Raw genomic sequence first — 12,971 nt, forward strand, 5'->3', positions numbered from 1 at the left:
TTGTGTCTACTTTTTTCCCTTCTATAACCCCAGAATCCTAGAACAGTGTCTGGTACAAAGTACCAGGCATACAGCACATATTCATTAAATGAATAGAGTACTCTAAATTCAAATCCATCACAAAATTCTTAATAAAATACCCTCTTTAATTGTTTCCTATCATGGGACCACTTCTTAGATTTTTTTATGAAAGGGAGTTCTATTGCCACCAGAAAAAGCTGCATAAAATTATAAGTTCCAGATGCAAAATTATATATTCATTATAATTTGAATCTATTTATAGTACTTAGCATAATACTGCAACAACCACCCTGATGGCAATAATCCAAAGGTCACACATCCTTCTGAACAAGAGTCTCTCTCTACCCATTAGTCTCCACATACACACAATAATGTTGTTCTATTTAAAGGGATACTATTTTTAAGACTCTTCTTGGGATTACATCATAAACTTAATTAAAAAATAATTAAGGCCACCAAGGGCTTTCTTAAAACCATTCCAATAGACTGTTCTAACATTGTCACACTCTGTGATCATAAACTTTGCCACATGCATCTGTACTTTCAGCCCTTCTTTTTCTTTTTCAAAGCACTGTTTCTTTTACATGCATGATTTTCTTATATCTCCAGATCACACACATTCATTAACTTGAATATACCTTTAGGAAACATTTAACAAACAGCTGATACCCTTTTGCTCTCAGTGTATCCACATGGCTAAGCATGGCTCATGCCCCATGCGGATGACTTTCTCCTAATCATCTAGTGCACAGCTCTTGTCTTCAGTGTTCATCTCCCTCCATTTCATACCACTTGGCATGTATGTGTATGATTTTAGAACACTTTCACCTTGATGAGTTAAACTTTCATCAAGAACTGACCAGGAGATTTTTAAAATCCAGAAGTGTCAGTTCTGTCTATAGCCATATCACCCTGAATATGTCGAATTTCATCAGAAGTGTCAGTTATGCCAGTTTTAAAATCTCTTCTCAACATAATAATTTCTCCATCCTAATGATATTGCCTAGCATGTTAAGATGAAAATCTGCAGTGATAATATGATAATATGTTCATTTCCAGAGCTAACAAAATTGCAAAAGAGATATAACAGCATAGTCACAACTGACTAATTTTTTGGTTGCCATTAACTACAGCAGACTTTTTAGCTAAGCCATATAGATATTTAGTGGTTTTATATTAATATATGCTATATCAAAAGAAATATAAATTGATATTGTGGCAGTACAAATGAGTGCACTAGACATGGATTAGGAAGCTGGTCTAGATACAGCAAATTTTACTTTGAAATCACCAAAGAAGTGTGAAGGCAAAGTAAATTTTATGCACTTTATATAAAAGTCAATAGTAGGTGTTTTATTTCAGCCTTTGATCCTGGTGGTTTAAAGTAAATAGAATTTGCACACTTTAAAATTTAAGCACTATATCCACCTATGTATTATCTATAACTGTATCAAAGTAGAAATCAAATTTTCAATAAAAATACAAAACATTCCTTCATCACAAGGTTGTGAACAGAAAAACAAGCGCCTGGAGTCAATAAAACACAAAAAAGTCCATCAACTCTGCTGACCTATGTGAGTTTATACTAAAAGAAAAAAAAAAAAACAAAAACTTTTACTTGACAGGATCCTAGACAACAAACTGAAAATTACATGTCACATCTTGATCAATTCTTCTTTAATCACATTCTGTGATTAAAAGAACACAGAAACATACTTCTTGTTCTGATATATTTATACTGAGATCTTAACCATCACTCTTGATCTCTGCAGTTTCTACTTCCGTCTCTGGCAGTAATTCTCCATTGCTAGAAATACCAGCATGCCTTCATATAAAATCAAATTCCACATATAAATCATTAGCCTGTTGCCATTCTGTTAAAAACAAACAGAATCCCAAATTTTATAAGCCCTCTTTTTTTTGTTATTCAAGATTCTCACAGGATGGGAGACACTGATCAGCATTTCTAGCTGTACTCTACACAGCACCCGTAGCCCAAAATCCCAAAAGTGTTGGCCATCCTGATCCAACAGTGGAGTCCTCATAAGCAGCTGGGTACCACGTGAGTCATCCACATCTTATTCTTTGTGTGCTGAAAATGGGCAAGTCTTGAATTTCAAAGAATCTGAAGGTGTATGGAAAGGAAAAAGATTTGGGTTTTCATAGGGCATTCGGCACCCTTTTGTTTTTTAGATCAAAGTTCTCCAGAGGGTCTGGCAGAAGTAGTTCTGTGCCTGTCATCACTGACTCCTGGCTTGACTCAGGGGCCTACGTGTTGGTTAGGGATAGAAGTGGTAAGGAGGGAAAGACATGGGTTGGCTGCTCTGTCTCAGTCTTGCCTGGGGTTGTTCCAACAGGACCCAGGGTGAGTTTCAACAGATGGGAGCAGATTTTCAGACTCCCCATTCTCTACCTGACAACTACACAGGCCATTCCTTCAACATGTAATGGCAAGGCCTCACTACATTTTCCAACTTTATGCTGAATTCTTCCCAACCCAGGAGTCCAGAACATGAGGAATGCAGACCATTCACAGTTACAAGCCCTGGGCATCAACAACATCACCTCTGCTGAATACATAATTCAGAGCTTTTCAAAACAAAGAATATGATTTTATCTCATTCGTCTAGTTTACCGGTCTACAGGAACTACCACATTTTATACCTGTGGGAGAGAACAGCTGTTGTTGCTGCTGCCATATGACTAGGTTTTACTAAAATCCACTTGAAAACTTGAAGACTCATTCTCATAACAATTTCTAAATGCACAGTGAATCAATAAAGTTCCCCCAAATTCTATTACAGTTAGAAGTTTCCACCTTAACCAACTCAGTCCAAACACTGAGAACCTGTATTTTCTAATGCCTCTTAGGAGTGAAGATTAGCCATCCATAGCTGCCCTTGATTTTGACATTACTCTGCAAAGGACTTCAGTATATCCTCAGGTATTTCCAACCACCATCTACTTTTACCAACAGAAGACTTTCCTCAATCAAAGGCAAACCACTAAAACGACCCAGAAATCACTCAAGTAAATAGCCAAAGTATTCCTCTGAAACCTCTTCCACCAATCTCGTTCCTTCTGCCAACACATTCTGAGAAATCAAGGCAGAGCTCTCCCAAAGCGGCTCTTGGATTTCACCCGACCGACTCTCTCAGGGCATCTCCCGTCCTGGAGCCACCTGATCGCGCACCAGGATCTTCCGCAGCCGTTGGCGGCGCGGGCCCGAGAGCCTGGGACTTACGTTGTTCATGTACTCGCTGAGCAGGTCCTGGAGCGCTTGGCGCACCGCGTTGCACTCGGCTACGATCCGCTCGCGCCGGTCGTCGCGGGTGCACGAAGAGTCGGCCATGAGCGCTGCGCCGCTAATGATGCTCTCCAGGCGCTCCTCCAGGGACGGGCGGAACCGGGCCTCGCTGAACGTCATGGGGTCCAGAATAATCTTGTTCTGAAAGGAGCGCAGTGCCAAAGAAATCAGCAGAGAAGAGGCGGCTACCTTTGTACCCTGATCTCGAAAACAGAAATTTCTGAGACCAGGATTAGACTCTCCCTGGAGAATAAACCAGCTACTTATATAAAGGCTAAAGTGGCCTTGACACAGTCTCAACTTTCTGTAAGATACTTTGGCCTGAATCTAATCTGCAAGGAGAAAATGCCAGGTTTTGTTTTAGAATATGTTCTTGGGAAAGGCTGTATCAATGGAAGGGTTTTCTAAAGAGACTGTGACACTTGACTTTTTTTTTTTTGTAGGCATCTAGAAATACACGTTTCAGTGTAACACTTTGGGAAGCTATGAGAAGATTTTAAAGCCCTAGACTAGAACATACAACTTGAGGATCCTTTAGTGGTGACTTGTGTACCCACTGTGTCCCCTCATTAGAAGCAAAGGGTCCCATGGCAGGGTGCTGTTTGAAACCTGAGTAAATAGCATCCAACAGGCATATACATTACAAGTTACAATACCTCCCACTAGGAACTAATACTTGGCCACCTGATGCAAAGAACTGACTCATTGGAAAAGACCCTGATGCTGGGAAAGATTGAAGGCAGGAGGAGAAAGGGGCCTCAGAGGATGAGATGGTTGGATGGCATCACAGACTCGATGGACATGATTTTGAGCAAGCTTCCGGAGTCAATGATGGACAAGGAAGCCTGGTGTGCTACAGTCCACAGGGCCACAAAGAGTTGGACATGACTGAACAACTAAACTGAATTGAGGAACCAATGTGTTGTATAAAAACTAGATTTCTAGAAAAGGATTCATAATGTGTGTGCATGTATCTGTGTATGATTGAGATGCACAGAAATATGCATCCAGAATTCAACAGATATATCAGCCTGTGTGACGATCTGAGAATCATCAGGTCTATGAGAATGGAAGGTAGTGAATGGTATACTAGCAAAATGAACAGAATAAGAGCTGACCTAAGAAGGCCCAATTAATCCCAACTTATAAAGGTTTACAGAAAGACAAGAATCAAAAAGAAGACTGAAACTATGGTCAGATAGAAAGAGCAGAATCTGAAGAACAGTAATTCCAGCAAGTCAAGGGAGCAGAAACACTGATGAAGTGTGTGGTAACCAACTGCAGGAAACAAGAGAGACAGCACTGACTTTGTCCAGTGGTTGGTTTCTACTGGGAACCCCTTTTCTGCTCTGAACAAGGAAGACATTCCAGCAACATTAATCAAAGTGCAGTGACCTGCTGCAGGAAATGGTTTGCTCATCTTCACTGGAGGCACACACTCAGACATCCAAGGACCACCATGGTGGTGATGGAGTAAATGGTCTTCCAACTCTAGGATCCTTTGGAAGGACTGCCTTGCCATCCTTTGATGTCATATATACATATATCTAAGAAAACACAATTTATCATATCTACAAATATCATAAAGAAAGCAAATGAGAGTAGGTAGTTATATCATTGCCCACCTGCCACCTGCTGAGTACATAGTATGTGCCTACTAGATTGCTTAGTGCTAAAAAGAGGGTGAAGATAATAACAATAAAAAAAACTTGGGTAGAATTTTTTCCTAATAGGAAATAAAATAGCTACTTAGTTATTACAAAATAGATTCAGGTATGCACTCTGGGAAAGCCTGTCCTAACTCTTCAAAACATCCTAAGGTATTTGAGGAGGGGGGCACTTCCCTGGTGGCTCAGCCAGTAAAGAATCTGCCTGCAATGCAGGACACCTGGGTTCGATTCCTGGATCAGGAAGATCCCCTGAAGTAGGGAATGGCAACCCACTCCAGTATTCTTGCCTGGAGAATTCCATGGATAGAGAAGTCTGGCAGGCTACAGTCCATGGGGTCCCAAAGAGTTGGATATGACTGAGCAACTAAGCACGCATGTATGCACATGCTGAAATGATCCACAGCTCTGATTCTCTGATTCCTGTTAAAATGCAAAACTCCATAACAGGGAGATCCTTTGAGCACAAAAGTATGACATCCTGAGGAATGAATGAAGCAAGTGGTGACTTAGAAGGAAGCACTCACTAAATACAGACCAGGTCTGATGTCCACTGGAATCGTGGATTTCCTAGGAAATTACTCACTGGTCAGAGTTCTCTCTTTACTGTAGAGGACGAACTGGAGATATGCTATTCTGTGATAGGTTTTGGCATACAGACTACCTTCACATTTGCATTTTCTCAGGCTTTAGAAAAAGGATAATCTTTACTTAACTCAGAATAGTGTTACTCAAACCCTGTCCCTTGTGCCCAAGTAGCCTCCCAAACAGTGTCAAAAAATCACATGCAAGCCTCAGTACAGTGGATGGCTTTGCAGCTAGAGGTGTCCTGCCCCATTTGCCATCTGTTGTAGAGCTGTTGTCTGTAAGGACTCTTCCCAATGGGATCCATATGTGTTCTCTCTCCCTTTCTACTGCTTTTCAGATGATGCATTTATAATTTTTTTTTTTTTACCATGTAACATGCATTAGGTACTGATACTCTAATTAAAGAAATAACTAATCAAAACATAATTAGGCTATTATCCTTTATAAGGATTACTGATTTTTAAGTACTCTTTTATAGAAATTCCTATTAACGTAATACAGTGAAAAGTATTTGTTCTGCTTTGAGGTTTCAGGAGACTCTTGAGTTATATATCGGCTTGAGGATAGATTTTTACTAAATTTTTGGACTAAAAATATAAAGAAATGCCAACTTGATAGAAATATACTGAGGTAAATTTGAACTCAATAAAGGCAACTGTAAAAGTTTCTCTGCAGAACAAGGAAAATGTACTATTGTCATTATACTATTACTTCTTAAAGTATTTTCCATGGAATCTGAGCCTAGAGATGTAATGTTTTGATGAAAAATTAAGTTTTCCTGGCCAGATATTTTTTGGAAATACTGCATGGCCCAAGATACATTAACACATGAAATGCTTTGGGGAATTCTGCATTAAAGAAGTCAGTTTGCTGCGGCATTCCTCAAACCTATTTGAGCCTAGAGGGGGTGCCCTTTTAAAATACATGCATTATCTATGAGAACCTAAGGAACACACATTGGGGATCTTAGCAAGAGAAAATTTACAGCAGCAGTGGAATGAGCTCCAAATCTCCATGGCCCGGGGCTGTCATGAAAGTAAATGCACTGAAACATTGAGCTTGAAAAACTCTGCATAAAAGTTACACTATTCATCATATTTCTAATGGAATTATTCATTACTTATAGATCACAGGGGAAAGGCTTTAAAAAAATCTCCCTGGAGAAGAAACAATAAATTTACAGTATTTCTATCTATATCCATGGTGGAGATGGGGAGCACCATGATGGATATGAAAAGCTAGAGGGGAGAGGCCTCTGAGGGGAAAGAAAAGGCCTAAAGGGCAGTACACATGTGCGTGTGCATCTGTGTGCATGCGTGTGGGGGGGAGAGGGGTTGGCTGTGTATGTCTATCTATGAGGGGTGGGTTCAGGTTGTGTGTAATGGGTATGGGATAAACTGGGGGCAGAAGGTATGGGTTGTTGTTGCTGTGTGTGTGTGTGTGTGTGTGCATGTGTTTATTTTCAGAGAACTGGAGAGCTCTCAAACAGGCTTTAAAAAAAGAAGAACCAGATGAAGTCAGGGGCTTAAGGACAAGAGGATAAGACCATCTCCTGTTGCTAAAGTGATAGGAAAAAACAAACTCCTAGAGCTGGATTCTGAGCAAGAAATTCAGAGAATGAAAGGCTAAGATGAATGAAGCAGGAGTGCTGCTTCTGAATTATTTGGGAATGACTTTAAAAAGAAACACTTAGGCAAGTTCTCTTTGCTAGCACATTTGAGGGTCATTTCAAATCAGTAGATACATCTTATTTCCTAGCATCAGCTCAGCGGGTCTTCGCCTCTCTATGCGGCTGCCCTCTACTGGCCAGAAGGCGCTCAGCAGCAGCAGCACCCAGGATCAAACCCAGCTCCCTGGTCACTGAGGGAACATTTCAGGGGCAAGCACCAAACAGAGAAATAGCAAGGCCAAGGCTTCCCAGCTCTCCCTTTATGGCAAACATGTGCTTCCACAAGAGGATTTTATGCTGTTTCCAAGTGTACAGGCTTATTTTTTTTAGTCCACTGAGATTTTACATTTTAAATATCTAAGTCCCTTGTTTGCATTCCTAAAACTCATTTAATCTTTTTATCCTTTTGATATTTTAGTTCATCTTATATTGTCATCTTAGTTCATTTTAAAATTTTGGGACTGCATTTTTTTTACTTTGCCTTTTTCTTTTTAAAAAACATAAGGCTTACTTTAATTTCTTTTTATCTTATCTATTTTCAGACCCTTTATGATAACTGAACTGCATATCTTGCATAATATTTTGTGCTTTGCGATTTTTACTTATTTTTATTAACATCTTTACTTTAAAAATCACTGTTTTCATTCTGACAGTTTATAGAGTGGTAACTGGGAAACATGACCACAAACACAGAAGCCACGATATTTCACTTCCAAGAAAAGGGGGCTAGGATCCTCTTCTACCCATCAAGTTGGTGCTGTAATAGTCTCTCTCATCCTACATAACTGATTTCCCATGTTTTTTCCAGTGTTGAACTGTATAAAAGTTTTAACTTGAAATAATGCAGGGAACCATATATTTTGAAACTACTTCCCAGAATAATACATTCACCTGTACTCAACCCACATACAGCTGTTACAAGAGCACTGTTTTTAAGTCACCCCTATCATCCATTCTCTTTACAAGGAGTCACATGATCTAAAATTTCAGGAATATACCCAGATGCTGAATTATACCTGCTTCAAGCTCTGACACCATAGGGTGTAGCAGAGAGACCTCTGTCAAAGCAAGAAGCTGAATGCATTTCAAATGGTTTGACAGGTCCACAATTCTGCACCCATGATATTACTACCTCCATCTTATTAAAGAGGAAGATGGGGACAGATATATTTCTCCCCAGACATCCAGCTAGGAAACAAAGACACCTGGCTTTGAGCACAGGGCTTTAGACTTTAAGTTTAGTGTTCCTTCTACTGTTTCAGACTGCCCATATTCAGTTAAATTGAGTCTAACAAATCATAATTATAAAAGTATATTTCCTGATGCTTGGGGCTGGTGCACTGGGATGGCCCGGAGGGATGGTGTCGGCGGGGAGGTGGGAGGGGAGTTCGGGATTGGGAACATGTGTACACCCGTGGCGGATTCATGCTGCTGTGTGGCAAAACCAATACAATATTGTAAAGTAAAATAATAATAATAATAAATTTTAAAATAAATAAAAAATAAAAATAATTTTTAAAAAGCTAAATGAGAAAAATAAATAAAATAAGTTCTCTGAAACAAAATATAATGGTATAAGTATCATCCATCATACTATCTTCTTTTATGGCATTTGGGTTAACTTGCCCTTCCCATGGATAGTTGAAAGTATAGCCATTAATTCAAGAAACAGGTGCCAGTTACTTTGGCCCAGATCAAAAAATCCTTTATTTCAAGAGGTTCACTGTCTAGTCAAACATTAAAAAACAAAAACATGTTGAACCAGTTGTAATTTGAAAAATATACCTATAATGTTAAGGAATGACTGAGTGATGGGAATCTGCACAGTTCAGAGGTGGGAGGTAGACACAGAGATCTTCCTGGAGGAGATTACTCCTTAGCTGAGACATAAAGAGTGACAAGCAGTTGACCAAGCAAAATTAGGGGCAAAAGAGGCAATGTAGACAGAATAGGAAGTGGGAACAAATGCACAATATACAAAGTGTACCACAGTATACCAAGTGTATCAGAAGCAATTTACTGAAGCTGAAGTGTTAAGTCTGAAATCACAGGTGTGGTGTGCCATGAAGAGGCCCTAAGCAAGCAACTCTCTTTTAAGAGAAACTTTTGCGTAAACATAGTTAACTGACCATATCCACCTGCTGCAACTATAGATCCACCAGTTTCACAAGGAGTCACATTTGACCCACCAGCCCCTGTCAATCCTAGAGCCATTTCCTGCCCAGTGGGGACTTCTTGGGCAGGCAACCTCTGCTCCCGCTCTAGCCTCCTTACTGGCCCGGGTGAGACCAGCTCAAAACTGTGCCAAGGCGCTTCCTATATTGTCCTCTCTTTCCTGCTAATTTCACAGGTAGTTGACCTGCATAGCAGTTAAAAAGCTCTCTTGGCCTATTTCTGCTGGTTCTCTTCCACCTAATCCTCCACAGACAATTGCTTTATTACACGTCTAATCGCATCGGTTTTGGGATTTGCTTCTCCAAGGACCCAAAAGGACAAAAAAGGAGACAAAGTTGGTGAAGAGAGCAACAGCCAGATCTGAGGAGCCTTCTCTGCTGTGTTAGGATGCTTTCCCTCTGTAAATGCCCCTTCAGACACTGGAGAATCATCAAGAGCCTGAAACATAAGAGTGACATAATCCTGTTTGGTTTTAGAATGTTTTCCCCAGCAGTCAGGGAAGTCAGCTTTGACAGAAAGAGAAGGCAGGGAGCAATTATCAAGCCTTCAGAATCCAGAAGAAAGATGGGCTGAGTACAAGATTGTGTTTGTATAAAAAAGATTAAGGGCATTATATTGGGATACACTGAGAATGTGAATCTGCAAAATTTGGAGATATATTGGCTATAAGAATGCAGAAGGAGTCAAGGATAAAACCTAAATTTCTGGCATGAGTAACATCAAAATGCACATATCAACCAGTTCTATCCTGGGTGTCAGCATCCTATTTTGTAAGTAAAGTTTTATTAGAACAGTCAGGCCCATTCATTTACATACTGTCTATGGCTATTTTCACACTGCAGTGGAACAGTTTAGAAGTTAGGACAGAAACTGTATGGCTCACAAAGTTTGGGATATTTCCTGTTGACTCTTTAAGAAAACATTTGCTGATTTCAAACAACTGTGATAGGTAACAGATAAAGAAGAGCAGGTCTAGAGTGTCTATGATTTATTTAAGTAGAAAAGTCTGGTGGAAAGTTGATTGTAAGTACTGATATATGAAAATGGGCCAGCTATAAATGGAGTAGCATTAGAATAAAGGCTGGAGTGGAATCCATGAGAATGGATGTCCTATCTCAAGGAGATGGAACAGAATGAGAAAATCAGTGACTCCTAGACAGACTGGGAAAACCTCAATATATCACAGAAAAAAAGTCCACAAATGACATGATAAAGAATGGTCAGAGAGATCTGATCAGACCTAGGAGATTTTATGGCCATAGTTTACAAGGAAGGATACTAGGGAATTTTATAAAAAGGATAAATAAGCTCAAGACTGAAAATGTTCAGTGAAACTAAGAGGTAAGAATTTACCAGTGGCAAATTGTTTGCTTACATGTGTATATCTGTGTGAATGCAATATTTATTTATAAATATTTTAATCCAAAAGCCACATCAGGCTCAATGGAAAGTAGTAGAAGCAATTTATTTAACTAAATAAATTGGAGATGAAAAAAAATATTTTCAAATTCATAAAAGAATTTCAAATTCATAAAAATATTTAATGTTTTCCAGAAGGTTCTAAAAACAACTAGAAAATAGAAAAAACTAAATGGTATAAAATTAGGAAGGAGTAGATAAAACTGCAAATGTCTGATTGCAGATGTTATAATGAACTGCTCACTTAGAACAAATGGGAACCGACCAAAAATGTATTGCAAATTAAAATTTTAAAAATTCATGAAAGCATGTATATTTATGTGTCAAGTCAACTGCCTCTATACATACAAGAACTATCCAATTGAGAAGAGCAAATTTATAAGGACAAGAATTACAAAACAACATACACAGAAAAACACACTTAGATGTCAACTAGGTACAACAAGAAATGTGCTGAAGAAAGGTGAATGGTGTAGGCAGAGGGCACCAGGCAGAGGTAGAACTGGGACACACACCCTCTAGCTCTGGAGTCAAGTTCAATGGAAAGGCCATTTCTCCATCTTAGACACTAAAGTAGTATCTAGTAGTAGTGTAATGTAGCACATGATTCTTTCTACTTTAAGAAGGTATGGAAAACAGTGAACAACGATCAGAGATCAGAACTCACAAGATGCTTTTTGTTGTTGTTGTTCAGCTGCTCAGTCATGTCCAACTCTTTGCAAGCCCATGGACTACAGCATGCCAGGCTTCCCTTCCATCACCATCTCCCGGAGTTTGCTCAAACTCATGTTCACTGAGTTGGTGATGCCACCCAACCGTCTCATTCTCTGTCATCCCCTTCTCCTCCTGCCTTCAATCTTTCCAGCATCAGGGTCTTTTCTAATGAGTCGCCTCTTTGCATCAAGTGGCCAAAGTATTGGAACATCAGCTTCAGCATACTTCGTTGCTGTTTAGTCGCTAGGTGGTGTCTGACTCTTTTGCAATCCCATGGAATGTACTGCACCAGGCCTTTGTCCATGGGATTTCCCAGGCAAGAATATTGGAGTGCTTTCCCATTTTCTTCTCCAAGGGATCTTCCCAACCCAGGGATTGAATCCGAGACTCTTACATTGGCAGGTGGATCCTTCACACTAAACCCCCTGGAAAGCCCACAAAGCTACTTTAATCGACTTTTATTTTGTTATCTATCTCCAACTGCACAGCAGGCATTATAACATACGTTTTCTACCAAGAAGGTAAACAAATATTTCTTAGTCTTTCCTGAGCTATGAATTAACAACCATCTTAGAGCTGAGTTCTTTGCTGCTGCTGCTGCTGCTGCTAAGTCACTTCAGTCGTGTCCGACTCTGTGCGACCCCACAGATAGCAGCCCACCAGGCTCCCCTGTCCCTGGGATTCTCCAGGCAAGAACACTGGAGTGGGTTGCCATTTCCTTCTCCAATGCATGAAAGTGAAAAGTGAAAGTGAAGTCGCTCAGTTGTGTCCAACCCTCAGCGACCCCATGGACTGCAGCCTTCCAGGATCCTCCGACCATGGGATTTTCCAGGCAAGAGTACTGGAGTGGGGTGCCATTGCCTTCTCTGGAGTTCTTATCTAATGGCACTCAAAGCAGCAACTGAGCATGACTGGTGTAGGTGGTAAGATCAGGAACATAAAAGTAATATATTTAATTACAGTTATGTCAGTAGAAAAGCTCCAGCACACACATAACCATAATGGAGTGGTTTTATACCCACAGATTACATTCCCAAGGTTTCTAATGCACAGCTGAGGAAAGACAAGGCATGGCGTGTTGCAATTCATGGGGTCACAGAGTCAGACACGACTGAACGACTGAACTGAACTGAACTGAGGAAAGTGAAGGCTTTTTTTTTTTTCCTTTACTAGCCAAGAAATTACTTGCTAAAGACTGGGAGAAAAATCTTATTTATTATCTTTAGATCTTCCAGGCTTTCACTCTTAATTAAACTCCTTAGAGAAGCACTTAGTCATCTCAAATGCATACAGAATTTTCAAAATGCCAGAAAAGACAACGACAACAACAACAAAAATGATTTAATCAATTGTTTTCCTAGCTCTAATCTTATAAACATGCAAAGGCCCAATGCTAGTGGTATGAGTAAGT

At 39.8% G+C, this 12,971-nt stretch overlaps 1 protein-coding gene across 3 annotated transcripts in view; it reads right to left on the reverse strand.

Annotated features, from left to right (window-relative positions):
• CTNNA2 (catenin alpha 2) overlaps positions 1-12,971 on the reverse strand; it is a 1,396,988-nt gene that overhangs the window by 872,395 nt on the left and 511,622 nt on the right. For all 3 annotated transcript variants that reach the window (XM_005686768.2, XM_005686767.2, XM_013967725.2), the window contains exon 7: positions 3,266-3,469. In XM_005686768.2, coding sequence (XP_005686825.1) covers positions 3,266-3,469 — 204 coding nt within the window. The remainder of the gene's footprint in view (positions 1-3,265; positions 3,470-12,971) is intronic.

Source organism: Capra hircus, chromosome 11 (genome assembly GCF_001704415.2).
Source record: "Capra hircus breed San Clemente chromosome 11, ASM170441v1, whole genome shotgun sequence".
NCBI classification, from domain to species: Eukaryota; Metazoa; Chordata; class Mammalia; order Artiodactyla; family Bovidae; genus Capra; species Capra hircus.